Source organism: Thamnophis elegans, chromosome 8 (assembly GCF_009769535.1).
Source record: "Thamnophis elegans isolate rThaEle1 chromosome 8, rThaEle1.pri, whole genome shotgun sequence".
NCBI lineage: Eukaryota > Metazoa > Chordata > Lepidosauria > Squamata > Colubridae > Thamnophis > Thamnophis elegans.
Genome location: NC_045548.1, coordinates 80,086,005 through 80,112,860, shown reverse-complemented (window position 1 = coordinate 80,112,860; position 26,856 = coordinate 80,086,005). Strand labels below are relative to the sequence as shown.

Sequence of the window (26,856 nt, the reverse complement as noted above, 5' to 3'; positions counted from 1 at the left end):
CCCGCAGCCAGCCAGCAATAACCGCCCCCCCGCCCCCCCCAGCTCCCGCCGCCGCCGCCGCTGCAGCCCCGAAGCGGAACGACCGTGCCAATCGCAGCGCACACACAGCCTGGGAGGCGCGCGCATTCCCGACCCGAGCAGCGGCTGCCGCACTGGAGGAGAGGACCGGCGGTGGGGGGGCGGACCGGCGAAGGACACCGAGCCCAGCCAAGCCGCAGCAGCCGCAGCCGCAGCCGTCGCCGGCCGGGCTGGAGGGGCGCGCGGGCGCGGAGAGCGGCCGGCCGGGCGAGCCAGCGAGCGCGCCACCGGCTGGGCATCGAGCGAAGCGGGCGCAGGGCCGGTCAGGAGCTGTCCAGGTGCTGACTCCGCCGGCCGCCTCTTATGAACCAGCGCGGCGTCGGCCGTGATCTCTCGAACTCCTGGGGGGCTCCAGAGGCGAGCTGGAGGGCAAGCGAGCGGCCTGCCGGAGAGGCGCAGCCTTGCCTCGCACAAAAGCCGCCGCCGCCGCCGCGGAAAGGAGGACCGGCGCGGCGCAACCGCCCAGGCTGGAGACCTCCGCGGCCGGCGCCGCTCCCTTCAGGCCTTCGGAAGCAGGAGGCGAAGCAGCCGCAGCGGCGGCAGTCCACAAAGCCATAGTCCCCGCGGTCGGCGACGGCCATCCCCGGAGTCCCCCCGCCTCCCTCCGTCGCGGCGGGCTCGTTCTTCTGCCTTTCCTCTGACCCCCCCCTCTCCCCTCCCCTCGCCGCCTCTTCTCCCTTTCTTTCGCTGGTCTTTCATCGCCTCCCCCCTGCCCGCCCCCTCCCGCCCGGAGCCCATCGGCGGAAGCTGCGGGAGCCTTCTCACATTCCGGGGGAGTCCAGAACCATGCCCAGATCCTTCCTGGTGAAAAAGGTCAAACTTGACGATTTCCCCTCGGCGGACCTCGAGAATTCCTACAGCAGATCGCGGACCGACTTCAACTCCCGGATCCATGACAAGGGTGAGGAGGGGGACGGCGCGGGTGGGCGAGGAGGAGGAGGAGGAGGAGGGGGGAGTCGGCCTCGATATGGGCCGAGGGGGGGGGGCGAGGGCGGGTGGTCGATTTCCCTGCGCCCGGCTCGGAACTCCGAGCCAGCAGGCCGCGAGCACCCTGGCGCGAGCTAGGCAGGGCGCGCGGGGGCACCGGGCGAAGGAGCGCCGCCTTCCTATTCTGGAATGCGAGAGCCATATTGAGCGGCTCTGCGCCTGCCTGCCTGCCTCGCTGGCGGCGGCGTTGACTCGGCGCCTTTGGATGGAATGCAACCCGGCTAAAATTAGAGCTTGCGGGAAGGAGGCGGGGGGGGGGCGGGGGGCGGCACGCGGGCCTATTCCGGGGGATCCGGCTGGGCGAGAGGTGGGAGCGCGGGAGGGGCGAGGAGGGGTGCGGGCGGTGGGAGGCATTTCGCCGCAGTGGCGCCTGCCTTGCCAGCGGGGCCTTTTGTCTCTCGCGCGGCGAGTCCAAGGGCAAGCGCGCGGCTGCCTCCGACGGGCCGCTCCCCTGGGACGCGCACTTGGGGAGGCCTGCCCAGCCCCCGTGCCCGGAGGCCCCCCACCTCGCAGTCCGAGCGGACGATGCCCGCCCTCCGGCCCAGGGAAGGCCCCTTCCCGCTTTTGTTCGGGACAACGCGGCTGCAGCACGTTGCATAATCGTCAGCATTTAACTGAAGTGGCGGGGGGGGGGAGGGTGATTAGCTTCCGCAACGCTGCAGCCCCCCCCCCAATGCCTTGGGCCTCCTTCAGAGTTGACCTTGAGGGGAGGGTTGGGGCGGGGGGAAAGAGGATGCCTCGCTCCCCTTCCTCGGCCTACCCGCCCAAGGGACAGAGGCTCCCCCCTCCCGCCCCTCCCCTCCCCCTCCGCGCCACTATCCGGTCCCCCGGCCGTTTTCTGGCCCAGCAGCCGCAGGTGAACGGGAAACCCCTCTAAGGACGGAGCCGGGAGCCGGAGCCTCGGGGAGCACTGCGGCTATCGGCGGGACGGCCGGTTGGGCGGGCTGAAGAGGGATGCGGGGCACAAGGGTCTATTGCCTCTTGTTGCCTCTACTAAGCGGGGAGCCGCGAAAGCATCTCTGATGTGCATCTCTGCCGTCCTTGTCAGGAGTCTAATCGTCTCTCCCTCCTGCCTTTCCTCCCCGGGCCTCCCTCCCTCCTGTCTCTTGCCCGTCCCCCCTCCCTCCCTCCCCACCCCCACCCCTCCTGGCTTCCGCTGGCTTCCCCCCCCCCTCTCGCAGGTGGCTATATCAGCGACTACATCGCGCCGTCTTCGGTGTACGAGGGGGAGGGCGAGAACGGCCTCAAGGTGCCCCCGCCGACGGCTGTCATCTACCCGGGGACTCACGGCGACTCGGACCAGGCCGACAGCCCGCACTCGGCCTTGGCCGGGGGCTACATCAACGGCGACGCGGCGGTGAGCGAGGGCTATGCGGTCGACGCCTTCTTCATCACCGACGGGCGCTCGCGCCGCAAGGCGGCGGTGGTGGGCGGCGGCGGCGGCGGGGCCGGGGGCGCGGGCTCCCGCCTGGGCCAGCCCCCTCCCGTCAGCGGGCAGCCCCCGGCCCCGCCGCCCCCGCCGCAGCAGCGGCACACCTGCAGCGAGTGCGGCAAGACCTACGCCACCTCGTCCAACCTGAGCCGCCACAAGCAGACCCACCGCAGCCTGGACAGCAAGATGGCCAAGAAGTGCCCGACGTGCGGCAAGGTGTACGTCTCCATGCCGGCCATGGCTATGCACCTGCTGACGCACGACCTGAAGCACAAGTGCGAGGTGTGCGGGAAGGCCTTCAGCCGGCCGTGGCTGCTGCAGGGCCACATGCGCTCCCACACGGGGGAGAAGCCCTTCGGCTGCGCGCACTGCGGAAAGGCCTTCGCCGACCGCTCCAACCTGCGCGCCCACATGCAGACTCACTCGGCCTTCAAGCACTTCCGCTGCAAACGCTGCAGCAAGACCTTCGCCCTCAAGTCCTACCTGAACAAGCACTACGAGTCGGCCTGCTTCAAGGGCGCCGTCCCGCCGCCGCTCAGCCCGCTGGAGGCCTGACAGAGCACAGCACGGCGGCGCCCCCCTCCTCCTCCTCCTCAGGCTGCCCCCTCCCCCTCCCCGCCCCTCCAGGAAAGCGGGTGGAGGCCAGGGGCGGGGCGAAACGCCCAGCGCCTCACCTGGACAGGTAACCCCCTCCCAGCCGCAGCCTCCCGGCCGCGCTCGCCCCCCTCCCTTTGCTGCTCCCGCGGAACGACGGGACCGACGCCTCCGCCCTCCTGGAGCCCCCCCCTCTTTGCACTCGACGAGGGGTCGGCTGGTTTCCTTCCACGAAGCCGCCGAATTTCTATTTTCCTAAATGTTTACGTTACCTTATATTTTGATTTCGCTGTTTTAAGAGAAAAACAAGGACGGGAAAGGTAGAGAGGTATGTATTTAACCCGGAGGCGGTCTTATTTATTTATTTATTTATTTATTTGTTCATTTGCTTCCTTAACGAATGTATTCATTTCTTTACCTGTTGGTTTATTGCGCGGGGCAGCGCCCCCTCCCTCCACGTTGCACTTTTGTGTTGGTTTTTTAATTATTTTGTTGTTTTTAAAGCCGAGCCGACGATTTTGCACCGCTGTTGACTTCCAATCCGTACGTTTGTTGCCAAGACTTCTTTACTATGCCAAAGTCTACGTCACTTTTTGAAAGGGGGGGGGGACGAGGAATCCAGGACTGGCCGTTCTTTTGTTTCTCCTTCTTTTGGTTTTTGCTTTCTCCCCTCCCCCCCTTTTCCAGGTCGGGGCGAGGGTGGGGGGGAAATGATCGCCATCCTTTCTAACGCAGGATTTTTTGCATGCAAGAAGAAATGTACTTAAATCTATGCCAATTTGATGATGCTTTTTAAAATTATTATTATGATGATGATGGATTTTCATTTGTAACACTTTACATCACTTTGTTTTCCTTTGCCAAACTTTTAGATAATAATAGTCTATTTGAGGGCAATATTCTCCTACTGAACTAATAGAAGCAATAATTAACGTAATGCATGTTATTTTTAAGACAATAGTACTACTGAGGAATCAGGTAACTTTTAATCCAACTTCTTAATAGCAACGGATATCAGGGACTTTGCCAGTGTAGTGAACTCGAGTTAATGAGGCGAACCTTCCTTCTCTTCTCTTCTTCTCTTGTCTTTTAATGAATGCACACTGCCTGCCTTCTTCGACTTTCTTCCGAGTAGCTTAGTCAAGTCTCCGGGCCTGTAGCGCTTGCCTGGCCGGAGAAATACGAGCAACACCCCGCCCGAATCCCACCCCCGCTCCTCTGCCTCCCTGCGGGGCCTATGCCCCACTCCGACTCCGTGGCTTTCAGGCTTTGCCAGCCCCGTCCTCTGCCTCCGGGGGGGGGGGAAGGGGGCGTGGGATGCAGCCCAGCAGGGGTGGAGAAGCCTCTTCCCCGCCTCCCCCCCTTCCTTCCAGGGTCTCCCCCAGCGCCAGAGCCTGCACCCAACAGGTGCCTTCCGCCCCATCGGTGGAGAGACACCGTAGCAGGGATGACTTTCCTGGTCTCCCCAGGGTCAGGTCTGCCTCCCGGTCAGCTGCCGGGTCGCTGATGGCTCCGGCTGTCCCCCCCCCTCCCCTCAAGGCTTGGCCCTCTGGCACGGCCGCCTCTTCCGATCCTCCCGTTTCCCCGCAGGAACCTTCCGCCCACGTCACGGGCCTGCGGGGAAAGGAAGACTTCTAGAGACATTGCCTTCCGTTACGAACATTAAGCCCCCTTCCCGAAAGCCACGAGGACCCCCCCCCTTCTCTCCCACTCTAAGCACTACTTCCCCTGTAGGTCTTTCCATTTTATGAATAACTTAAGAAAAATAAACAGCACAAAAGAATAAAAAAATACCTTAATAGAAATCAGGTAGAAGGAACTTGTATTAGCTAGCACCTCCTGTTTTTGTACTCAAGATAATTAACGATGCTACTAGAACAATGACTTCTAATACTAATATTGCTATTAATACTCCCTCTTGCTGACTTATAAAAAGGGAATCGACGCGGATGCTTTGTAAATACCGTTTGGAAATTTACATGAATTTTTACAAGCTGTTAAAAGAGTTCTGGGCCTGTTTGTGGGGGGGTGGGAAGCAAAAAGCAAAAACCGAGACTCTTCCCGGGGAGAAAAGACGGACTGTCCGAGCGGAGAGCAACGGCCAGGATGCCAGAGAGGATCTTTGAGGCAGACGCTGAGCGGTGGACCAGTAAAGCACAATTCGCACACGGTGTCCTGCAGCATTTCACAATAATAAGAAGCATAATAAAAAAGAGAGGATACTCTTGTAGTACACCGGCGTGGCGCCTTCTTCCTCCGCGCGAGCGAGCGAGGGGGAGGGGGGCTTGCTCTCTGCACATGCTCCGAGCCTCGTCAAGCTTGGGCCGGCCTCGAAGCGGGCTCTTTCCCCGGCTCGCCCTTCTTTCTCTCTTCGGTCGTCCAGCCGTCCACGCTCACCGTCGAGGAACGTCTGAGGGCCGCGGCTAGGAAAGTGGTCGGTCCGAACCAGCTGCGACGTCCCTCTGGCCGCCTCCCTGGCGCTGAGGCGCTGCAGCTCACCAGAGGGCTCCGTGGATCTTGGACGTCCGCTGTCACCCGGCCGACCTCTGAGCCCCGAAGCCTGCTCTTTCCCCTCCATTACCCTGCAGGGAATGCCAAAGATGCGCCGGTCCCAGGAGTTCTGCCTCCCCTCCCCACATGCCAGGAGCGCATCGAGGAAAAGCCCCCTTGTGGACCCGAGCTGGTTGGGGCAGCGGAGGGCATTGGCAACGCCTGGAGGCAACTTCTAAGTTGCTTCTCTCCTGGATTAGTTTCCACCCATTGCTTCTTGTTCTGCCCTCAGGTGCTTTGGAGACTCTTCCACCAAAGGCCTATGAAGAGGCCACGTTGGGTTAAGCTTAAGCCTGGCCCTTCCCAGCTGAAGCCAAGGTCCCCACACCCTTCAGACCCGCATCCGCAAAGCCGCAGTGCCGGGCTCCGCAATCCTTCCTCGGGGCATTTTGTAGGGACAGCTTATTATTTCGGTCACGTCTGCTTCCAGGTTTCGCGGGCCAACTTTTCGGCGGTGGCCCCAATGCGCTCGGGCCGATCGCTCAAGGGAAGGAGGGCCTTTTTCTCGGGGCTGGAGGGTCGCCGGGCGAAACAAGGGGGGCCCTTTCTTCTGGAGTCGAAAAGCGCAGCGGATTTACTGCAACGGCCGGGATTCAGAAGGTCCCGGAGTCCAGGCTGGGCTTTTGGCTCCGCCAACACGCGACCTGGGTTGGGGCGAGGAGGCGAGTTGGGCGTCTGCTGTGAGGCCGGGGCAAACAGTGGCGTTTCTAGCGCGCGGAGGTCACCTCGCTCAATGCGGGCCCCGAGGCTGTGACGGCCGAAGAGGCCCCCGCGCGCTCTCAGGCCAGAGCTGGCCCGGGGCGCTTCTCCACATCCACCACCGGGCAAGCCTGGGGGAGCGAGGGGAAGCGAGGAGCGACTGAGATGCTGCGGGTTCTTGGGGGGGGGGAAGGGGGGCGCATTCTAAGGCACCGGGCAGGGCGAAGCGCAGGGAAGCCCCAAAGGCGCTCCTGATGCCGGGCGGGAGGGGACAAGCTGCTGCCTCCGCTCCCCGCCTGCCCGCTGACTCAGGCAGAGGCGGAGGAGGGTCAGCTCAGGTCAGGCTGCCGCAGCGGGGGCGGGCCGGGCTCTTCCCGCCCCCGCCGCACTCCGCTGCCCCTACAGGACAGTTGCACCGCAGACACCGGGAAGAGAGCGCGGGAGAGGATGGGACGGATTCCTTTGGCTGCGGTGGGCGCGCGTGCCGTGCGTGCGTGTAGCGAGCAGAGATGCGGACGGGGATGTCACGTGCTCAGACCCCCCACCCCCAAAAAAAACAAATCCCAGCAAACAATACTTTAAAGAAGGGAGCCCCTCCCCCTCCTCCTTGGAAGGAAAGGCGAGCCACCTTCCTCCCCTTGGCCGTGCTGGAATTGGAGGGGCTCCGGCCTCGGAAGTGACACGAATAGAGCCTCTCGGGGGATCCCTCTGCCGTTGCCTTCGACCCGGCCAGCAAAGGCGCGTAGCCTTTACCTGCCAGGAAATAGCCAGAGAAACGCCCGAAGAGCCCGAACAGCCAGGGCGTCCCACTTACTGCTTTCGTCAGCGGTTCCGAGCGGGGGAGGGGGGGTCTGCAAAGGGGCGCTCCTGTCCTCCCCCCGCCGGAGAGCAAAGAGGGAGGAGGCTGCATTTCCCCCCTCGGAAGCATTCCCCATGGTGCACAGCCAGCCTCGGCGGCGTTGATGAGGGTCTCTCTACCTCCACAGGACCCTCCTGGAGCGATTTCGGCGTTTCCTGAGCAGGCCGTTGAGTCCCTCCTTCCTTCGGGGCTCCGCCTGCGTCTGCCCCGCTTCGGGGAGGGCCCCGGGAAGTCACCCGCTCTCCTCAGATTAGTTCGCCCATCAAGGTGAGATCCTGCAGCCCAGGTGCTTCGTGGAAGAAGAGCGGGGGCTCCGGCAGCCTAGGCAGGGCGGGAGGAACCACCGGTCCGAGGACCCCCGTGCGGCTGCCTGCCGAAGGGCCCGGCGCGCGCCTGCAAATCGGCTCCCCTTCCCTCACCCAGGCGCCTCCGGTTCTCTAGCGGGGTGGCGCTGCGGGGCCGAGACCACCTGTGGCGGAGCCCCCCCCCCTCTTCAGCCCCGCCCGCCCAGACTTGCAGGGAAGGAGCGGAGGTCGGGCTGGCCGATTCCGGGAGGAACCCTTCTGCGGTTCTCAAGGCGGCCTGGGGCGTTTGGTGGGCTCTTCTACTCGTGGGGAGAAGCGGCGTGGAAAAATTCCTCCCCCGGGCAGAGTTTTAGCTCCGAGCGGATGGGTTCGGCTGCCCCGGCAGGGACCGGAGGGGTTAGTGGGCGGAGAACCCTCGGCGCCTTCGCTGACCGCTCCCCCCCCCCGCGCCACTCCGTTGACAACCGGACTTTTCCCACGGAAGAAACGGGCGGCGCTCCTTCAAGGTCATTGCTGCGGGGCCGCTATTCCCAGACGGGCCGCTAGGTGGAGCAGCGCGCCATGTCCCTGGCTTTCGGGCGCTGCGGCTGAGCCGGGAAGCAGAGCCGGAGCCGCGCCGGCGGCTCCTTTCCCACCGGTGGCCTTAATTCCGGAGGAGCCTCCCGGCTCTTCCGCAGCAGAGCAAGCGCTGCAGTGAGGAGTCTTCAGCGAGCAGGGCCCGTGCCTGGGAGCGCCCCAAAGGAAGCCACTCTGGCGATCACGCGGAGCCACAAATAGGGCCCTTAAAAAGAGTTTAAAGAGGCCGATCTGTACCTGGCCAATCAGCCTCCGTCCCTCCCCTGACTTGGCCTGAGTGGCGCTTGGGGTGCTGGAACCTTTGGCAGGGAGGGAGGGAGGGAGGGAGGAGGAGAATCCGGCCACACACACAGCATCAAGTGGAATGCTTTAAGCCCCGCAGATGAAGCAACAATAAAAATGCATCAAAGGCCGATCAAAGAACAGGGCCGACTTTCTTCCTTGGGGAGTCCAAGGACAGCAAAGGCCCTGTGTGTGTGCATGCAGGGAACCCTCCCCTGGACAGTCCTTTTCTCCAGCCTGGTTCTTCAGCCATACTGGCTGGGAAGCATAGGCACTGGAGTCCCAACTCCTCTGGCAGGCAGGCAGGCGGGTCAGTGGAGGGAGCCATGGGGAGTCTGAGCCCGTGGCGGGTGGGGGTAGGTGGCCGAAGGGAAACCGGATCTGGAGGGTTCATCTCATGGTTCCAATTCATCTGGCTCTTCCTCCTCTCTCCACCTTCAGAAAGACTTTCCCCAAGTGGCAGATCTTGAAAGCAAAGGCTTTTGTCAGGTGGCAAATAGCAATAGTAATAGCAGTTCGACTTATATACCGCTTCATGGGGCTTTCAGCCCTCTCTAAGCGGTTTACAGAGTCAGCATATTGCCCCCAACAACAATCCGGGTCCTCATTTCACCCACCTCGGAAGGATGGAAGGCTGAGTCAACCCTGAGCCGGTGAGATTTGAACTGCTGAACTGCAGAATTGCAGTCAGCTGAAGTGGCCTAGGCTGCTGGCTCAGGGACCCTAGCAAAGGCTGCGCCCTCACCTGGCCGCCTCCCAGGAGGGTCTCTGGGGCTCCTGTAGGAGGCTTTGCATGGTTAACATGTTAACATGTTTATTCATATGATATTCATATGTTAATATGCAATATTGGAGCATTAGGGCCCCTTGACATTATTAGCACCCCAGGCGTGTGTAGGATTAGCACCTCAAACCAAAGGAAAGGGGGCAAGTGAGCGATCTGAAAAAAAGACAAAGCCAAGAGAAACACCAGGATCAGCTACTACAAGGCACCTCCAATAGAGTGGAGTAGAGGAGGAGTGGGAGTAGGATGAAGAGAGTAGGGTGGAATAGAACAAATAATAGGGTAGGGTGGAGTAGGATGGAATGCAGAATACAGTAGAATAGAGTAGGAGTAGGTTGGAATGGAATAGAATAAGAATAGAATAGAAGAATATATAATACAATACAATAGAATGCAGAATAGAATTCAGGAGAGGAGAGCGGGAGGGGGGGAGAAAATCCAGGGCCTTCCTCCTGACGCAGAGCAGCTACAGAGGTTTTTCCATCGGAAGAAAACAGTGGATCCGCTGAAGGTTGAATCTGGACGGCCCAGAGTGGGGATTGGTCCTTTATCTGGTGCTTGCAAAGGTCTTCTCTTCCTAAACGGAGCAGGGAGGAGCTGAGATTTCTCTGTTGTCACCCGAGGGCCCCTTTCCAAGGCTTTTCCGACCCATCCATCACCCGCATAGGCTATTTCCAACCTCCTTATCGGGGGCTCCATCTGTCCCAGGCTCCTCTGGCGCCTTCGGCTCCCCGCCGGACAAGGCCATGACGTCCCCAAAGCTCAAGGGTGGCACAGGCTGCATCCCCGCCTCCCGCCGCTTCCCCAGAGAGCATCCAGACGGTCCCCTCCCACTGTAAGCAGGCCTCCCGTTGGGCCACCAATGGCTAGCATGGCGTTGGCCCTGGGCCATAAATGCTCCTGAGGGGCTGAGCACGGGGGAGGGGGCTCCCCGACTTGCAAGGCATGAGGCCTCCCTCAAAGATTGTTAAGACTTGTGAAGAGGATGCAGCGTGCCTCCAAGGGCTGGGCCACACTTCAGTCAAGGTGGGGGCTCCAGCCTTAAGATCAAAGTGCTTTTCATGTTTGCCCTGTCAGTCAAAGAGAGGAGGGCTTAACTGGACGGCTGTGGCTGCCATATGGAAGCTTTTGACCCCTTCCCACCGATACCCCAGGCAATTCAGGAACTCGTGAAGTCCAGTCTAGAGAAGAGAAGGACCAGGGGAAACAGGGTAGCATCTTCCAATATTTGAGGGGCTGCCACAGAGAGGAGGAAGGGGTGAAGCTATTCTCCAAAGCACCCGAAGGCAGGACGGGAAGCGACGGATGGAAACTAATCCAGGAGAGATTCAACCTGGAATTAAGGTGAAAATTCCTGACAGTCGGAACAATTAACCGGTTGAACTGAAGTTGCCCCCAGAGGTCGTGAATGCGCCAACACTGGAGGTTTTCAAGAAGAGAGTGGACACAGGGACTTGTTTGAAATGATATAAGGGTCTCCTGCTTGAGAAGGGGGTTGGACTAGAAGACCTCCAAGGTCACTTCCAGCTCTGTTATTCTGTTAATTCCCAGCTTCTTTCAGGCTTGAGATAGGACTTGGCCCTCCACCCCCAGCTGCCCTTCAGTGCCCCATTGACTCTCAGGGACCCGGCCCCACACTCCGCCCTGCGTCTATTCCTGCTATTCCCGGGTGAGGGGCTGTGAGACCCCTGGCTGGGGTGACTCCTGCTGCCCATCATTCCCAGCCCCTGGGAGGGGGCAGAGAGCCCCCTACAAGTGTCTGCTGTGCCTTGGCATGGGGCTCTCCCCCTCCCCTTCTGCACGTCCAAGGTGCTCCCACGGGGCCGAGCTGGGATTCGGTTCAGCCCAGCCTGCCGTGGGAGAAGCCAAGAAGGAGGAGAAGGGAATCCTCTACTTACGAACACAATTGAGACCCACATTCCTGTTGCTAAGGGAGACAGTTGTTAAGTGAGTTTTTCCTCATTTTACGACTGTCCTCACCACAATTGTTAAGTGAATCACCGCAGTTGATAAGTTAGTCACAGGGTCGTTAAGTGAATCGGGCCTCCCCGTTGACTTGGCTTGTCAGAAGGTGGCCAAAAGAGACCCCGTGAGCCCAGGGGGCTGCAACCGTCATCAGTCCATGCCAGTTGCCGAGCGTCCAACTTCGGATCAGGTGACCAAGGGGAAGCTGCAAGGGTCGTCGTAAGTGGGCAAAACAGTCATAAGGCCCTTTTCTAGCACTGCTGCAACTTCAAGTGCTCATTAAACAAATGGTTGTAAGTCAGGGGTTACTTTTAAATAAAAGAGCTGCCTCCCCTCCGTTCAGTCTCTGAAATTTGCCCAGTGCTCAATTTCTGCTCTGAATGTGGGGGTGGGGGAGAGAGGGGGGTCTCCTGGGGAAGGTGACCATCCCTGAAGCAGGGAGATCCCCCCTCCTCCCTCTCGGGCTCCCAGGTGTTCAATCTTGGGGAGAGGCGGGGAAGCAGGGAAAGGAAGGTGGGAGGCCGCAAACTCCTTTCCCCCTGGGGTCTCTTGGCCTTAAACTCTTCACAGGAAGCCCCTCCACCCCTCCAGGCTCAGGCACCGCTTCAAAGGGACCCACCGCTTCCCTCTTCCAAGAATCCCCACCTCCCAGCCTTGCCCTCCTGGCCTCCGTGGTATTTTTAGCGGAGGGAGAAGTTCAGAGGCAAAAGGGCTCCCGCCCACGTCCTTTGGAGCTCCCAGCCTTCGCCTCCCGGACATGGTGGGGCCTCTGCCACGCACAGGGCAGCCCACTGAAGCGGAGGGGGCCATCGGTCCATGGGACCCCCCTCCCCCTGCCAAATGCGTGCTGGTCCCTCTCCTACCTTTTCGGTCCTTGGAAGCTGGCAGGAACCCCCCCCCCCAGCAGCCGCCTCTCCCATCCTTGGCAACTTGAAGATGGGTGGACTTCAACTCCCAGGATTCCCCAGCCAGAATTCTCTGGGAGTTGAAGCCCACCCATCTTCACGGTTGAGGAACATGGGTTTAAAGCAGCAGCCCCGGGCCTTTCGGGCACCAGAATTGGGACCGGTTCTGTGGAGAGATCTTTTCCCACCGACCGGAGGGGCCTTGGTCTCCCCGGCTGCCTGCATCTCGCAGATGGGGCCGGGCTTATTTGCAGGGATCAGTTTCTGTGATGCCACGTCCTGGGGGTGGGGGACCCCTGATTTAAAACACCAGAGCTCCAAAGGAATGCCGGGGTTCAATCCTTGTGATATGTGGGTGGCTGTGGCTGCCATATGGGAGTTTTTGACCCCTTCCCACAGGTACCCCAGGCGATTCAGGAACTCGTGAAGTCCAGTCCAGAGAAGAGAAGGACCAGGGGAAACAGGGTAGCATCTTCCAATATTTGAGGGGCTGCCACAGAGAGGAGAAAGGGGTGAAGCTATTCTCCAAAGCCCCCGAAGGCAGGACGGGAAGCGACGGATGGAAACTAATCCAGGAGACAAACAATCTGGAATTAAGGTGAAAATTCCTGACAGTCGGAACAATTAACCGGTGGAACAAGTTGCCCCCAGAGGTTGCGAATGCGCCAACACTGGAGGTTTTCAAGAAGAGAGTGGACACAGGGACCTGTTTGAAATGATATAAGGGTCTCCTGCTTGAGCAGGGAGTTGGACTAGAAGACCTCCAAGGTCCCTTCCAGCTCTGTTATTCTGTTAATTCCCAGCTTCTTACATTCTTGATTGTCTATTTGATAACAGTATACCTTTATATAATCACAAATTCCAATATGATTTTTTTTTACCAACCATTTATATTTGTATGTCACTATTTTCAATCATGCATAATTCCACCAATCAACTATTGGGTATGCTTATGTTCATTGTTATCCTTGTACATCACACATTCAAACAGAAATCTTATTCCTTCATTTTTCAACAAAATATTCTAAATAGTCACTACATATATATACCAATTTTTAATTATTCCCTTATTAGAATTATTTATCAACAACAAGATATCATTGTAATATGTCCTTAATGTTATACATCACCAATCCTCTCCCAAGTATACATAAAATTCTTTAGCTGTGCTATGCAGGCCTGCCCATCATCTGCCGATCTTCTGCCATTCCTCTGTGGCTCTTCTGGCTCCTGTTAATTCTGGCCCCTTTGGAACGAACTCCCCGTGGAGATTCGGACCCTCACCTCTCTCCCTGCTTTCCGAAAAGCCGTTAAAACCTGGCTGTGTCGGCAGGCCTGGGGTTGATGAGCTCCCCTCCCCTCTCGACAGGTGTGGTTGTTGGTCATTTTAATATGTGTATTTTGTACTTGTATGTTTCCCCTGCCCGTTTAAGTTGTTCGCCGCCCTGAGTCCCTTTTAGGGAATAGGGCGGCATATAAATAAAATAAAACTTAAACTTAAACTTCTCCTCCGACATGCCAGTGGAGATGCCTTGAGGGACTCCTGGTCCCTTCCACTCCTTCCCCTGGGCCCAGAGCCCTCACCCCCTGCCTGGCTCTGGAGGGGCAGGTGAGAGGAAGCTGCAGCAGCAGCAGCAGGGAAAGGATCTGGGCAGGCCACGCCTGGCTCCCCCACCCTCCCTGCTGGGACGGCTGTCCTTGGGCGAGGGGTGGGGGCGGGGGACGTCCACTGGCATAAAAGAGCCCTCCTTGGCTGCCTCTCCGGGAGAGCCCAGAGTGCAGGAGATGGGGGCATGCAGCCGGCTGAGGCCCCGCTCTGCTGGCCCCGGCCTTTCCCGGGCCCTCTCCCTGGCCCCCGCTGTGGTGGCTAAGCCGAGCCCCACCAAGGTGCAGCCCTTCGAGGCCATCCCACGCAACGGGCACAGCGCCTGGCTCAATCTCTTCCAGTTCTGGAGGACCAACGCTTTCCAGAACCTCCATCGCGTCATGGACAGGAACTTCCAGCACCTGGGGCCCATCTACAGGTGAGTCTCTCCTTCCCCTGGACGGGGGTCAGGTGGATCCCACTGCGGGCTTTCAGGGGTGGGTGGGTCACCTGAGGGGGCTTGGAAGGAAGGTCCTCATGAGGTCAGCTAACCCCGAGTCAGTGTCCATAGCAATAGCAGTTAGACTTATATACCGCTTCATAGGGCTTTCAGCCCTCTCTAAGCGGTTTACAGAGTCATCACCTTGCCCCCAACAACAATCTGGGTCCTCATTTTACCCACCTCGGAAGGATGGAAGGCTGAGTCAACCTTTGAGCCGGTGAGATTAGAACAGCTGAACTGCAGAACTGCAGTCAGCTGAAGTAGCCTGCAGTGCTGCATTTAACCACTGCACCACCTCGGCATGTGTGATTGTGTGTGTGTGAGAGAGAGGGGCGGAAGAGAGGGAGAGAAAGGGAGAGGGAGGGAAAGAGATAAAGAAAAAGAAAAAGAGGGGGAGAGAAAGTGAGAGAAAGGAGAGAGAAAGAGAGAAAGAATGAGGGGGAGGGAGAGAGTGAGAGCCAATCTGTGGTGCTCTCTGAGGTTGGGGTTTGTTTTCTTGCAGACGTTTCATGACCCAGCTAAGTAACATCATCAGTACTAGAAGATGCAGCCCTCCTCCCTGCTAGCACTGATGATGTTACCTACCTGGGTCGTGAAACGCCTGCAAGCAAAACCCCCCCAGCTGAAAGAGCCCCAAAGAAGATTTCAACCCTGAGCTGCAAAGATTTTCCCTTATTAGAGAGACAGTCGGATCCCAGACTGACTTTCTTCGCTTTTAGGATTGTTACATGTTATTTCACCCACTCCCAAAAGCAAATCCCTCCCCCAGAATGACCCCTCGGAGACCACCTCACTTCAGAAATCTCCCCCACCCCCAGATACAGTGAATGTCTCTAGAGCAGTGTTTCTCAACCTTGGCAACTTTAAGTTCTGTGGACTTCAACTCCCCTTGACCTCAACTCAAGTTGCCAAGGTTGAGAAACACTGTTTTAATGCCTTGCAAGCATTCGGAGGAACTCGCTGCGAGGGCACAAAATAACACACACACACACACACACACACACACATGCAAACGCACTGTGACGGTGCCCAGAAGAATGAAGGGAGAGTCGTTGGCTGGTTCTGAAAGAGGAAAAACTGTTTGGGGGAAGGAGGCTAGGCCGAAGCCTGCCTGGCAGTGATGGGTGTCCTAGAGCAGAACGTAGGAAGGCGCCCTGAAGATGGGGGGACTTCGACTCCCAGAATCCCCCCCAGCCAGCCAGCGAGCGGCAGAGAAGAACAGGGGATGATTGGAGGCTATGGAAAGTTCCTATAGGACAGTGTTTCTCAACCTTGACAACTTGAAGTCCTGTGGACTTCAACTCCCAGAATCTTTGGAGAATAGGTTGCCCCCCCCTCTTCTGCGGGGCAACCCCTCAAATACTGGAAGATGCTATGGTGCTTTTCTCCACTCCCTTGCTCTGGAATACTCTCCGTTCCCTCAGCATCCGGTCCTTTAGCTTTGCACAAGGCACTCAAGGGAGCACTGAAGCAGTAGGCATTGTCGGTATATGCTTGTGTGTGTTTGTGTGGTTAAGGGGTTTGTTGTAGTCTATATGGTTCCACCACAAAACTGCAGACGACAAAATCGCGCTTCGCGAAAGCGCGTACGTGACATCATCACAGCGCGACGAAAACATCGCGCTGTGAGCGGAAAATTTAAAATTAAAGCGAAAACCTTACCCTAACCCCCCCAAACCTAACCCTAACCCTAACCCTAAACCTAACCTTAAACCTAACCCTAAATCTAACCCTAAACCTAACCCTTAACCTAACGCTAAACCTAACGCTAACCCTTAATCTAATGCTAAACGTAACCCTAATGCTCTAAACCTAACCCTAACCCTAACCCTAACCCTTACCTTTATGTGAATCGGCTTGCTTTAATTTTATTTTAATTTAATTTATTTTTTAATTTTTTTCGTCGCGCTGCTGATGACGTCAGGTACGCGCTTTCGTCGAGCGCGCTTTTGTCGTCTGCGGTTTTGACGGGTCACGGTCTATAATATTACATAGACCAGACTAGGAAATCAATTCCGCAGGAAGTCTAAAACTACTTATATTGAGTTCGGCTGGAAGAATCTTGACAATCTGCTCCTTCCTTCCTTCCCTTCCTTCCTTCCTTCCTTCCTTCCTTTCCCTCCCTCCCTCCCTTCTCCCTCTCCCTCTTCCTCCTTCCCCTCCCCCTCCTTCCAGGCTCTCTGCTCTGGTCCCAGGAGCGCAGAGCAGGTGGGCAGTTCTCTCTGTGACCGGATTCTGTTGCTTTGGCAGGGAGACGGTGGGCAGCCATGACAGCGTCAACGTCTTCCTACCGCAAGATGCCGCCCAGCTCTTCCAGACAGAGGGGATCTTTCCACGCCGGATGGGCATAGATTCGTGGCTAGCCCACCGCAGCCTAAGGAACCACAAATGTGGCGTCTTCCTATTGTAAGTTAGGGTGCCGCATTCAGATGATGTCACTGCAGGGCATCTTCTCCCAAAGAGAGGCCTCACTGACCCTCTCCGGCCACCAGGACAGCTGCTGTGCCGGCCAGGAGCCCCGACAGAGGAGGGAAGGCTTTTGCTCGGGGAAGGAAGGTGCCCCTCCTGCTTTGAAGCCGGACAGTCCTGCTCCAAGGAATTGTCCCAATGGGCAGATTTGAGGGAAGCCTCCAAGAGGTCAACCTCCTTGGTGGGATGTCTCCAGAAGGAGATGGAGGACCCCCAACCACAGGGGGGAGAGTTTCAGGGCTGGCTCACCTGCGGCTTTTGCCCAAATGCCGGAGCAAAGATGGCTGCATAAGGCAGTGTTTCTCAACCTTGGAGACTTGAAGTCCACAGGACTTCAAGTCTCCAAGGTTGAGAAACACTGGCATAAGGAACCCATGAGCCAGAAGTACAAGGGGCCTCCCTTTTTATCATGGGCAGGTCCTGGTAGAAGGTCATCCTTACCTGAGGAAGGGGAGACCTTTTCGGCCCAAGGCCCAGCTCCCTTCGTGATCCTGACACTCCCCTTCCTTCATGGAAAGTGGACCTTGGGCTGAAAAGCTCTTCCCATCTCTGGCTCCAGCAACCTTCTTGGAATAATGTCTGTGGAGGTTCCCTGTCACCCCAGGTGGTCCCAAAGGTGCTTTTTTCAAGAGGCACCTGGAGTGTTTTTGTTTTTGTTTGAAGAGGTTTCGCTTCTCCTCCAAAGAGCTTCTTCAGCTCTGACTGGATGGTGAAGAACGGAAGGATTGATACTCCTTGCAGACAGCTGGACATTTGCACCCTTTGAGAGGGTCCTTGAGGCCACTTGGAGGTTTCTCTGTGTCCTGAGGGGCACCTGAGAGCTGCAAACAGGGGTGGGGCCTCTTGGAACTGTTGAAAGGACCTTCTTGTAGACTGGAGATAGATGAGGTTGTTGTGTACCTCCCCTTCTGTTGAGGGAGGGCTGCTCAGTTTGGACATAAATGCCCTCTTTGGCTCCTCTTTCAAACCAGCTGTCCTCTCTGTCCAAAGTGTGGATTTTGCTGTCTCCAAAAGAGGAGCCTTTGTCTTTGAAATGAAGGTGGGCTGCTGAATCCTGTCCTCCTTCTTGCACTAATGATGACATGGATGGACAATTCATGGAAGGGAAGGGGGTGTCTGAAGGGGCTTGAGTGGGAAGGGGGAAGGGTCTGGATTGGGGAGGGCAGAGCAGAGGTGGTATTCAGCAGGTTGTGACCAGTTCTGGAGAACCGGGAGCGAAGATTTTGAGTAGTTCGGAGAACCGGTAAATACCACCTCTGGCTGGCCCCGCCCCCGTCTATTCTCTGCCTCCCGAGTCCCAGCTGATTGGGAGGAAATGAGGATATTACCGTATCCTTCCCCTGTCATGCCCACCAAGCCACGTCCACAGAACCAGTTTTTGAATCCCACCACTAGAGAGACAAGGGAGGCTCCTTCAATGAATGGGGGCACGGAGGCCTTGCATGGCGCCAGGTCTCACCTGTGGGGGTGACCTTATCTTGCAGGAACGGGGAAGAGTGGCGCTCCGACCGGCTCATCCTCAACAAGGAAGTGATCAGCCCTGCCGGCACCCGCAAGTTCCTGCCCTTCCTGAACACGGTGGCTGAGGACTTTGTGGCCTTCATGCACCGGCAGGTCCGGAAGAACAGCCGAGGGTCTCTGACCGTTGATCTCTACCACGACCTCTTCCGCTTCACGCTGGAAGGTACAGGCAGGCCTCCCAAGAGGGCCCTGTCCCAGCAGGGCCTCACTCCCTTCTGCATGCGTCCCGCTGCGCCTCACCCTTGGGGACACCTCTGTTGAAGCCTGGGAGTTCTCCTGGCTCCCTCTGAAAGCCAGGCGGGCCTCCTTCCTCAGGCGGGCTATGTGTTACTTGGAAGGGGCAGGGAAAAGGACCCCAAGGGGCCCCTCCAGTAGGGGGAGGGTCCAAAGCTGATGGAGAAACAGGCAGTCACGAGAACAGAGAGGCTTCTACTTCACCCACTGAGGGCCAAAGCTGGCAGGATCATCTCTGTACACGGGGCCATTGACGTAACCCTCGCAGGGCATGCTGGACCCGTCTGCGCAAATGGCAGCCCAAGGGCTGACATGCCGCCCCCTACCACTGGGGTGGAACCTGGAAGACAAGGTGCACTATTAGCGGTGTCCCTCCCTGGTTTACCGGGATGTCTGCGGTTGAACTGGGCGCGCACCCGGGGTGTGCATACATCCGAGGACCTAACCCAGGAGGTTAGAGGTGACTTACTGTCATGTTCCGGGTTTCAGGAGCGGCTGACAGCTACTTAACCAATTCATTTAAACCTCCCACAGTTGCATTCAACTAACCAGCTGGTTAGCCTTAACCTTGTGACTCAGTAGCTCAGCCTTGCAAGGGAAGCCTTGGCTCAGGGCAGGTGTGCCCAACTGTGGCAACTTTTAAGACCTGTGGACTTCAACTCCCAGAAGGTCCCAGCCCATTGTGCTGCCTATGGAAGGGTCCCTTTGCCAAAGGTGTCTGTCTGTCTGTCGGCCCCAGGTTGCATTTCCCTTTAGGACAAGGGTGTCCAATCTTGGCAACTGTTAAGACCTGTGGACTTCAACACCCAGAATTTTCTAGCCAGCCAGCTTTCCAACCAAAGTCCATTTAGGTTAGGGAAGAAACAGGGGCAAAGTTCTGCCATAATTTAAGGTTAGATCTATCTGTCTGTCAGGTTTCTGAAAGATGCCCTAATTAATTCATGAACCTTGAGCCAAGTTTCAAAAGAAAACCAGTCATTTATTAGGAACACCATTTCAACACTACTCCATTGCAGTCAGATCTGACCTCATATAAATGATGGCTGAACTTTGTTTCTTCCCTCTCCTCAGTCTGTGTCACAAATCACATTCTCTAACGAGGTGCATGCCTCCCAAGCCTGCTGTAGTAATCTGAGGTAGGCATGGAATGTGCTCCCCCCCCTCCTTTCCTCACCATGGCAACTTTACGAGTTGACATGTAGTCTTTGGGGTGTCCCAAGGAGTCCATAAGTCTAAAGCAGGGAAGTCCAACTTCGCAACTTTAAGACTTGTGGACTTCAACTCCCAGAACTCTCCAGTCAGCTTAGTTGCCTAGGGAATTCTGGGAGCTGGAGTCCACAAGTCTTAAAAGTGGCTGAGGCTGGACAGCCCTGGTTTTACAAGTTTCAGAGGATTGTGCGAATCCAGAAAACCCAGTTAACTCAGTTGCTAAGTTAAACCCCGGTCCTAATCTCCAAGGCTAACTAGCCATTTCAGGAGCATGAAGTGGAAGTTGAACCTGCCCTATCTGGAGAACCTCAAAGTGGAGGCGGCTGATGGATGAATCGGCCGGTGACACACCTGTCCAGGTATTGCCATCCTTCCGATCTCCTCTTGTAGGAGAATTCCAGAAGGGACCAAATGGCCCAAATAAGCCTCCTAGCCCTGGACTGTGGCGGGGGGGTGATTTCCCTCCTTTCTCTGGCTGGGCCCTGCGGCTTGACCTTCTCCTCTCCCCCGTGACCCTTCACCAACAGCCAGCAGCTACGCCTTGTATGGGGAGCGCCTGGGCCTCCTGGAGGAAAGTCCCAAGCCCGAGTCCCAGGAGTTCATCAACGCCGTGGAGACCATGCTGCAGACCACCCTGCCTCTGCTCTTCATCCCCCCAGGCGTGATGCGTTGGGTGAACAACCGGCTCTGGCAGGAGCACCTGAAGGCCTGGGACACCATCTTCAGCCATGGTCAGCCTGGGAGGAGCCGGGCAGGGGGGTTTGCGGGGGTGCAGATCACTTCCAACTGGGGAGGGGCCTGAAGGGGAACTGCAAAGTGGGTTGGGGGAGAGAGAGAGAGATGACACAATGGGGCAGGGTCTAGGGTTAGGGTTGGTTAAAGGCCATTCTCTGAGAATTTCAGGGACAGCATCTGTCCTTCCACAGCCAGGCCCTTCGCAGCTGCCCTCAGGCCCCCTAGATATCTCTCCGCCTCCTGTCCGGTGGGAGGCGATGGGAGAAGGGCTCAGAAGGGAGGAAGCTGCTCCAGCATGACCCTGCCATTCTGGAAGCCCTCTTCCCACGCAGGAGAAGGATGGGTCGGACAAAGGAGAGTCTTTGCAGCTCAGGATTGAACGGTGTGGTCTCTCTGAGCTTGGGGGTTTTCTTGCAGACATTTCATGACCCAACTAGGTAGCACCATCAGTCCTGGCAGGGAGTGGGGTTTTCAGGAGGGCGGAGGAGGAGTTGGAAGGAAGGAAGGATGGGAAGGAAGAAAGAAAGGGGGGGAAAAAAGAAAGAGAAAGAAGGAAGGACTGTGGGGTCCTTGGTGCTCTCTGAGCTTGGTGGTTTTCTTGCAGACATTTCATGAACCAATAAGTAGCACCATCAGTCCTGGCAGGGAGTGGGGTTTACAGGGAGGAGGAGGAGGGGTTGGAAGGAAGGAAGGATGGGAAGAAAGAAAGAAAAAAGAAGGAAGGAAGGATGGACAGAGAGGTCCCTGGTGTTCTGCATGGCATCCCCATTTCCATTCAGATTCCCTGTGTCCTGAGTGGTGGGGCCCACATGGAGCAGGGTCTCGGGGGGGTGGGGGGCTCACAGGGCTTCCCCTCCTTGGGTCGTCTCTTCCAGCTGACAAATGCATCCAGAACATCTACCAGGAGTTTTGCCTGGGGAAACCCCGCAAGTATTCGGGCATCATGGCAGAACTGCTGGTCCAGGCCGAGCTGCCCCTCGACTCCATCAAGGCCAACGTCACCGAGTTAACAGCCGGGGGTGTGGACACAGTGAGTGCGCCTCTGGGACACACCGGTTATCTCCAAGGAGGGAACAAGGATGCTGGTTGCACCATGGAACACACAGGCTACCCCTTGGCCCCCTGGCCCTGCTGATGGTGGGGAACCTCTAGGAATGGGGGGGGGAGAGAGACCCCTGAGTTCCCCCGGTTTTTGTGGGAATCTTCCACACCATTCTTGGGCTGATGCACAGCACAACTTTTCTAGCAGCTGAGAACAATATTTGTGACGCAGCTTCTGCTGGTTGTAAGAAAAGTAGTAGCCACCAACTGCCCGCCTTTACACCGTTTGCAATGCCAGCCTTTCAAAGGTGCTAAGCCCCCAAGGCAAAGAAAGAGGCTGCCAAGAGCGCAGAGGTTCCCAGGTTGCCCAGCAGCGACTTCTTGACGTTGGGCACAGAGGCTCCGGGCACCCGGGACAGGTTCAGAGGCTCTTCTGACAGGCTGCTTGTCTGAGTGGCTCTGGAGGGACAATGGGTCCCAGGATTAATCCTTCATTCAGGATACAATGTGAGAACATGACAGAAGAGAAGGAAGCACACACACACACACACACACACACACACAACCCAAGTTATTATATCCACAATGTAGATGGAGATGATGGCAGGGACGTCCTCAGAACTGGGGTGTCCAGATGAGCCCTGCAGGCGATCTCCTCTCTGGCAATAGCAGCAATAGCAATAGCAGTTAGACTTATATACCGCTTCATAGGGCTTTCAGCCCTCTCTAAGCGGTTTACAGAGTCAGCATGTTGCCCCCACAGTCTGGGTCCTCATTTCACCCACCTCGGAAGGATGGAAGGCTGAGTCAACCCTGAGCCGGTGAGATTTGAACAGCCGAACTGCAGAACTGCAGTCAGCTGAAGTAGCCTGCAGTGCTGCATTTAACCATTGCGCCACCTCGGCTCTATATAGGCCTTGTTCCTGCAGATCTTCTGGGGACCCAGAGGACACACAGCGTGGGCAGCCTTGCACAATACGTTTAATAGTTTGCTTATCAGCACCGCAATCACAAAGAGCGGAACCCTTGCAGGTCGACTGTGTGTGTGTGGGGAATTGGCACGTCTTCCAGTGTCAGGCCTAATTTTATTCCATTTCATCCAGGCACAGAGAGGCAGGTCCAAATCAGTCTCCAGCTGAGGGTGATAACAGTGGCTCAAAAATTGAAAGGCGGGTCACTGCAGGAGAGTTGGTTGCTCGTGCGTGAGATTCTGAACAATTTCTCCCCCTCCTCTCTCCTTCCCTGCCTTCCTCTCCCCTGCCCCATCCATCCACCCATCCATCCATCCACTCCCCTGCCCACCACTCCTTTCCTCTGGCTTATCCATTCATCCATCCATCCATCCATCCATCCATCCACTCCCCTGCCCACCCCTCCTTTCCTCTGGCTTATCCATCCATCCATCCATCCATCCATCCACTCCCCCCTCCTGGCCCTCTCCCCGTCTCCCCCCGCAGACGGCCATGCCTCTGCTCTTCACCCTCTTCGAGCTGGCCCGCAACCCCCAGGTGCAGGCGGCCATCCGGGAGGAGATCCGGGAAGCCCAGGTGCAGGGCTCCAAGGAGCTCTCCAAGGTGCTGAACGCCATGCCGCTGCTCAAGGGGGCCCTGAAGGAGACGCTGAGGTAAGGGGGAGCAGTGGGGGGGGGGCTGGCTGACATGGGTGTCTGAATGCCTGGGGGGAACAGCCCTGGCTAAGGTCGTGGCCTAGAAACCAGGAGACTCTGAGTTCCAGTCCCGCCTTAGAAGCCACCTGGGTGAATTTGAGCAAATCATTACGGCAGTGTTTCTCAACCTTGGCAACTTGAAGATGTCCGGACTTCAACTCCCAGAATTCCCCAGCCAGCGAATGCTGGCTGGGGAATTCTGGGAGTTGAAGTCCGGACATCTTCAAGTTGCCAAGGTTGAGAAACACTGCATTAGGGGAGAGCGAGTTCTCGTCATGCCTTTAGGCATTAAAGCCTGCTGAATGACTTTGGCCTAGTATTCGCTCTGTTTCAGCCCAACCCACCTCACAGGGTTGTTGTGGGGAAAAGAAGGGGGGGAAATAATATTGTACACTTTCACCATTTTAAATTATTTAAAGTACAAAATAGTAACCAGATACAAATCTACCGTATTTTTCAGAGTATAAGATACACCTTCCCCCCCCAAAAAAAGAGAGTGAAAATCTGGGTGCGTTTTATACACTGAACACAGCATTTGTGGCCTCCCGAAACCCCGCCCCCTTTGCAAAAAACGGCTGTGCAGAGGGCTTGGGAGGCCTGCAAAGTGCTCCTGGGGGCTGGGGAGGGCAAAAACGGACCGTATTTTGTTCATTTTTGCCCCCCCCCCAGTCCCCGGGAGCACTTTGCAGGCCTCTCAAATTCTTTGCCCTGTTCTTCATGAAAAATGAGGCATGCAGAGGGTTTGGGAGGCCTCCAGAATGCAAAACCATTTTTTTTTAATTTACCTCTTCAAAATCTTGGTGCGTCTTATACTCTGAAAAATACGGTAATAGGAACAACTAACCGTGAGAACTGATCTCCCTTCCAAGCATGAAGCACTTTTGGATGCTCCCCTCAACTGCACGGACCACATTTTTTTCAGGAGTGGGTTGCTGGTCTCTTTTCCCTGCGGGGGGGGGGGGAGGGACTGGCCAAGGCCACCCAGCTGTCTCTATGCCTGAGGCCGAACTAGAATTCACAGCCTGCTGGTTTCTGGCCGGCTGCTTTGAACTCCAACATCCATCATCCGAGCTTTGAAACAACCAGGGAAAGAGACATGGACTGTGGGGGAGCAGAGGGGAAGCAGCAGCCAGCCTTTTCTCCTCCCTCTCTTCCAGGCTCTACCCGGTGGGCATCACCATCCAGCGCTATCCTCTGCGAGACGTGGTGCTCCAGAATTATTGTGTGCCGGCTGGTGTAAGTGCTGCGTCCCCTCCCCCTACACATCACAGGCCTCGCTTGGCCTGACGGGGGGCCAAACTGGAGCCCAGGATTTCCGGGGTTCAAACCCCTGTAAAAAACACTTCCAGGGAGCAGGAGACCCCGTCAGCTCCCCCCCCCATGCACCCCCTCTTATGGCTCCCCATGGCCTTTTCATGGATGAGGCTTGGGGGAGGCTGGCTTCTCTTCAGGCTGCCCTTCTTCGCCCCTCCCTCTTCTGGTTAACAACAGTGACTGCAAATAGTCCTTGACTTACAACATTTCACTTAGTGACCATTCAAAGTTACAGCAGCACTTTAAAAAGTGACTTAGGGCCATTTCCCACACTTACGACCTCATCCCCATGGTCACGTGATCAGATTTCCGACGCTTGGGAACGGACTCATATATGCGACCATTATAGTGGCCCGGGGTAATGCGATCCCCCTTTTCCTCACTTATGACCGTTGCAGCATCAGACCCTTGGCAACTGGCTCATACTTACGACGGTCACGTGATCCCTGTTTGTGGCCTTCTGACAAGCCAAGTCCATGGGGAAGCCAGATTTACTTAACAACCATGTGACTCACTTAATTGCAACGATTCACTTAACAACTGTGGCAAGAAAGGTTGTAAGATAGGGCCAAACTCACTGAATAAATGTTTCGCTTAGCGACAGAGGTTTGGGGCTCAAGTGTGATGGTGGTGGGGAATTGGATCGATGGGGGCTGGGCTGCAACATGAGACCCTGCCCCTCAGGAGCCCCCCCTCTCCTGCCCTCAGACTCTCTGCCAGGTGGGGCTGTACTCCATGGGACGGAGCCCGGCGGTGTTCAAGGACCCCGAGCAGTACCAGCCCTCCCGCTGGCTGGGCAAGGAGGACAACAGCTTCAAGGCCCTGGCCTTCGGCTTCGGCTCCCGCCAGTGCATCGGCCGGAGGCTGGCAGAGGCTGAAATGACCCTCTTCCTCATGCACGTGAGTGGGGAGGGGGAGGAGGGAGGGGAAGGCGGGGGGGCAGACAGTCACCTGCTCCGCCTAGGGGAGTCCTCAACTAGTGACCGTTGGCAGTCACAACAGCCCCGGGAAAAGGAGGCCATTTTTCACACTTACGACCTCATCCCCATGGTCAAAATTCAAGACGCTCGGCCACTGAGTCATATTTACGACAGTGGCCGTGTTCCGGGGTCACGTGATCCCCTTTTGTGACCTTCTGATGAGCAAAGTCAATGGAGAAGCTGGATTCGCTTAACGACCGGGTCACTAACTCCACCACTGCGGTGATTCACTTCACAAACGTGGCAAAAAGGTCGTAAAGTGGAGCAAAACTCACTTAACTGACTTGCTTAGCGGTGGAAATGTTGGTCAACTGTGGCGGTAACTCGAGGACTACCTGTAGGAGGAGGGCCAGGGTGGGTGCTTTGCTAGATGGCCAGCGAGCTGGCCGGGGATTATGGGAAGTGAAGCCCACTGAATGCAATGGGGGAGGCCGGAAAGGACCCCGAGGGGCGGAGGAGCCTTCCGGGGGCCTCTCCTCCTCATGGCCATCACGGGGCTCTTGCAGATCTTGAAGAACTTCAAGATTGACACCGTCTCCAAGGAAGACCTCCGCACCATCTACAGCTTCATCCTGAAGCCGGAGAAGCCGCCTCGGCTCACCTTCCGCCCCATTGACTAGAGGGCTCTCCGCGCGGAGTCATCCCGCCCACCGGCTCTGCCCTACAGTCTGCAGGCGGGGGGGGAGGGGAAGGGGGAGAAGGGGCAGGACCAATTCTCAAAGACTTGGAAGCCTCCCAGTTTGCACAGCTGCCTCCTGAGAGCAAACTCCACACTCCTTACTAGCACTGATGAGGTTACCCAGATGGGTCGTGAGACGCCTGCCAGAAAACCACCAAGCTCAGAGAGAACCAAGGACCCCTCATGCCAACCCTGATTCTCCTTCATTGATCCAGTTTCCTCCCCCAGTTCCGCCCACTCCCCATCATGCTGTCTTGGGGGGGGGACCAAATAAGCCCCTTCCCATTTGCAATTAGTGGGGGGGGGGGGAAGAGGGAGGCCTCCTGCAAACTTCGAAGCAGCATCCAGAATCTCCTTCTGAGGGAGAAGGGCGGTTTCAATGATCAATGAATAAATAAATCTTATCCCGGTTTTTTAATTTTACTTTTTGGAGTTTTTTCCCCCCTCAGTCCATATATGCAAAGGGTGGAAGGACCTTCTGTTGGGAATCAAGCAAAAATAAATATACCTGCAGCTGATGTTCTGTGATTGACAGCCTTCTGTCAGGTGTAACCCCAGAGGGGCTGAGGCCCGCCTGCCCCCAACCTGGTAACTCCAGGGGTGGGTGGGGGTGTAGAAAAAAGGCCTCCATCACTCTCAGGGCACGACTGAGGGACGCTTTCCTCTCTCTGGACAAGGGATTAAAAATGCAAGGTAGGGAGGGGGGTGTGTGTGTGCGTGTCCGTCCGTCCGTCCGTCCGTCCCCATCGCTGGAGGTTTTCCAATGAAGACTGAAGAGCTTCAAATTTTCTAGATTTTTCTGAGGCCTCTTATCCTTAAGGCAAATTCCATCTGTATGTACTGCAGCATTATAATTTCATTTTCTGCATCACCAACCTTTTGTTGAACCACATTCATTTTCATTA

General features: G+C 56.8%; 2 protein-coding genes across 2 annotated transcripts; both read left to right on the top strand.

Moving 5' to 3' along the window:
* The first annotated feature begins 864 nt into the window (after positions 1-864).
* On the top strand, positions 865-3,052 carry SCRT1 (scratch family transcriptional repressor 1). The gene is made up of 2 exons (XM_032222360.1): positions 865-979; positions 2,247-3,052. The coding sequence occupies exons 1-2, from the start codon at positions 865-867 to the stop codon at positions 3,050-3,052; spliced, it is 921 nt and encodes a 306-aa protein (XP_032078251.1).
* A 10,749-nt stretch (positions 3,053-13,801) lies between these two features.
* On the top strand, positions 13,802-25,892 carry LOC116512084 (cytochrome P450 11B, mitochondrial-like). The gene is made up of 9 exons (XM_032222359.1): positions 13,802-14,040; positions 16,354-16,509; positions 18,057-18,256; positions 20,064-20,267; positions 21,147-21,301; positions 22,770-22,936; positions 24,136-24,214; positions 25,001-25,192; positions 25,779-25,892. The coding sequence occupies exons 1-9, from the start codon at positions 13,802-13,804 to the stop codon at positions 25,890-25,892; spliced, it is 1,506 nt and encodes a 501-aa protein (XP_032078250.1).
* The last annotated feature ends 964 nt before the right edge of the window (positions 25,893-26,856 follow it).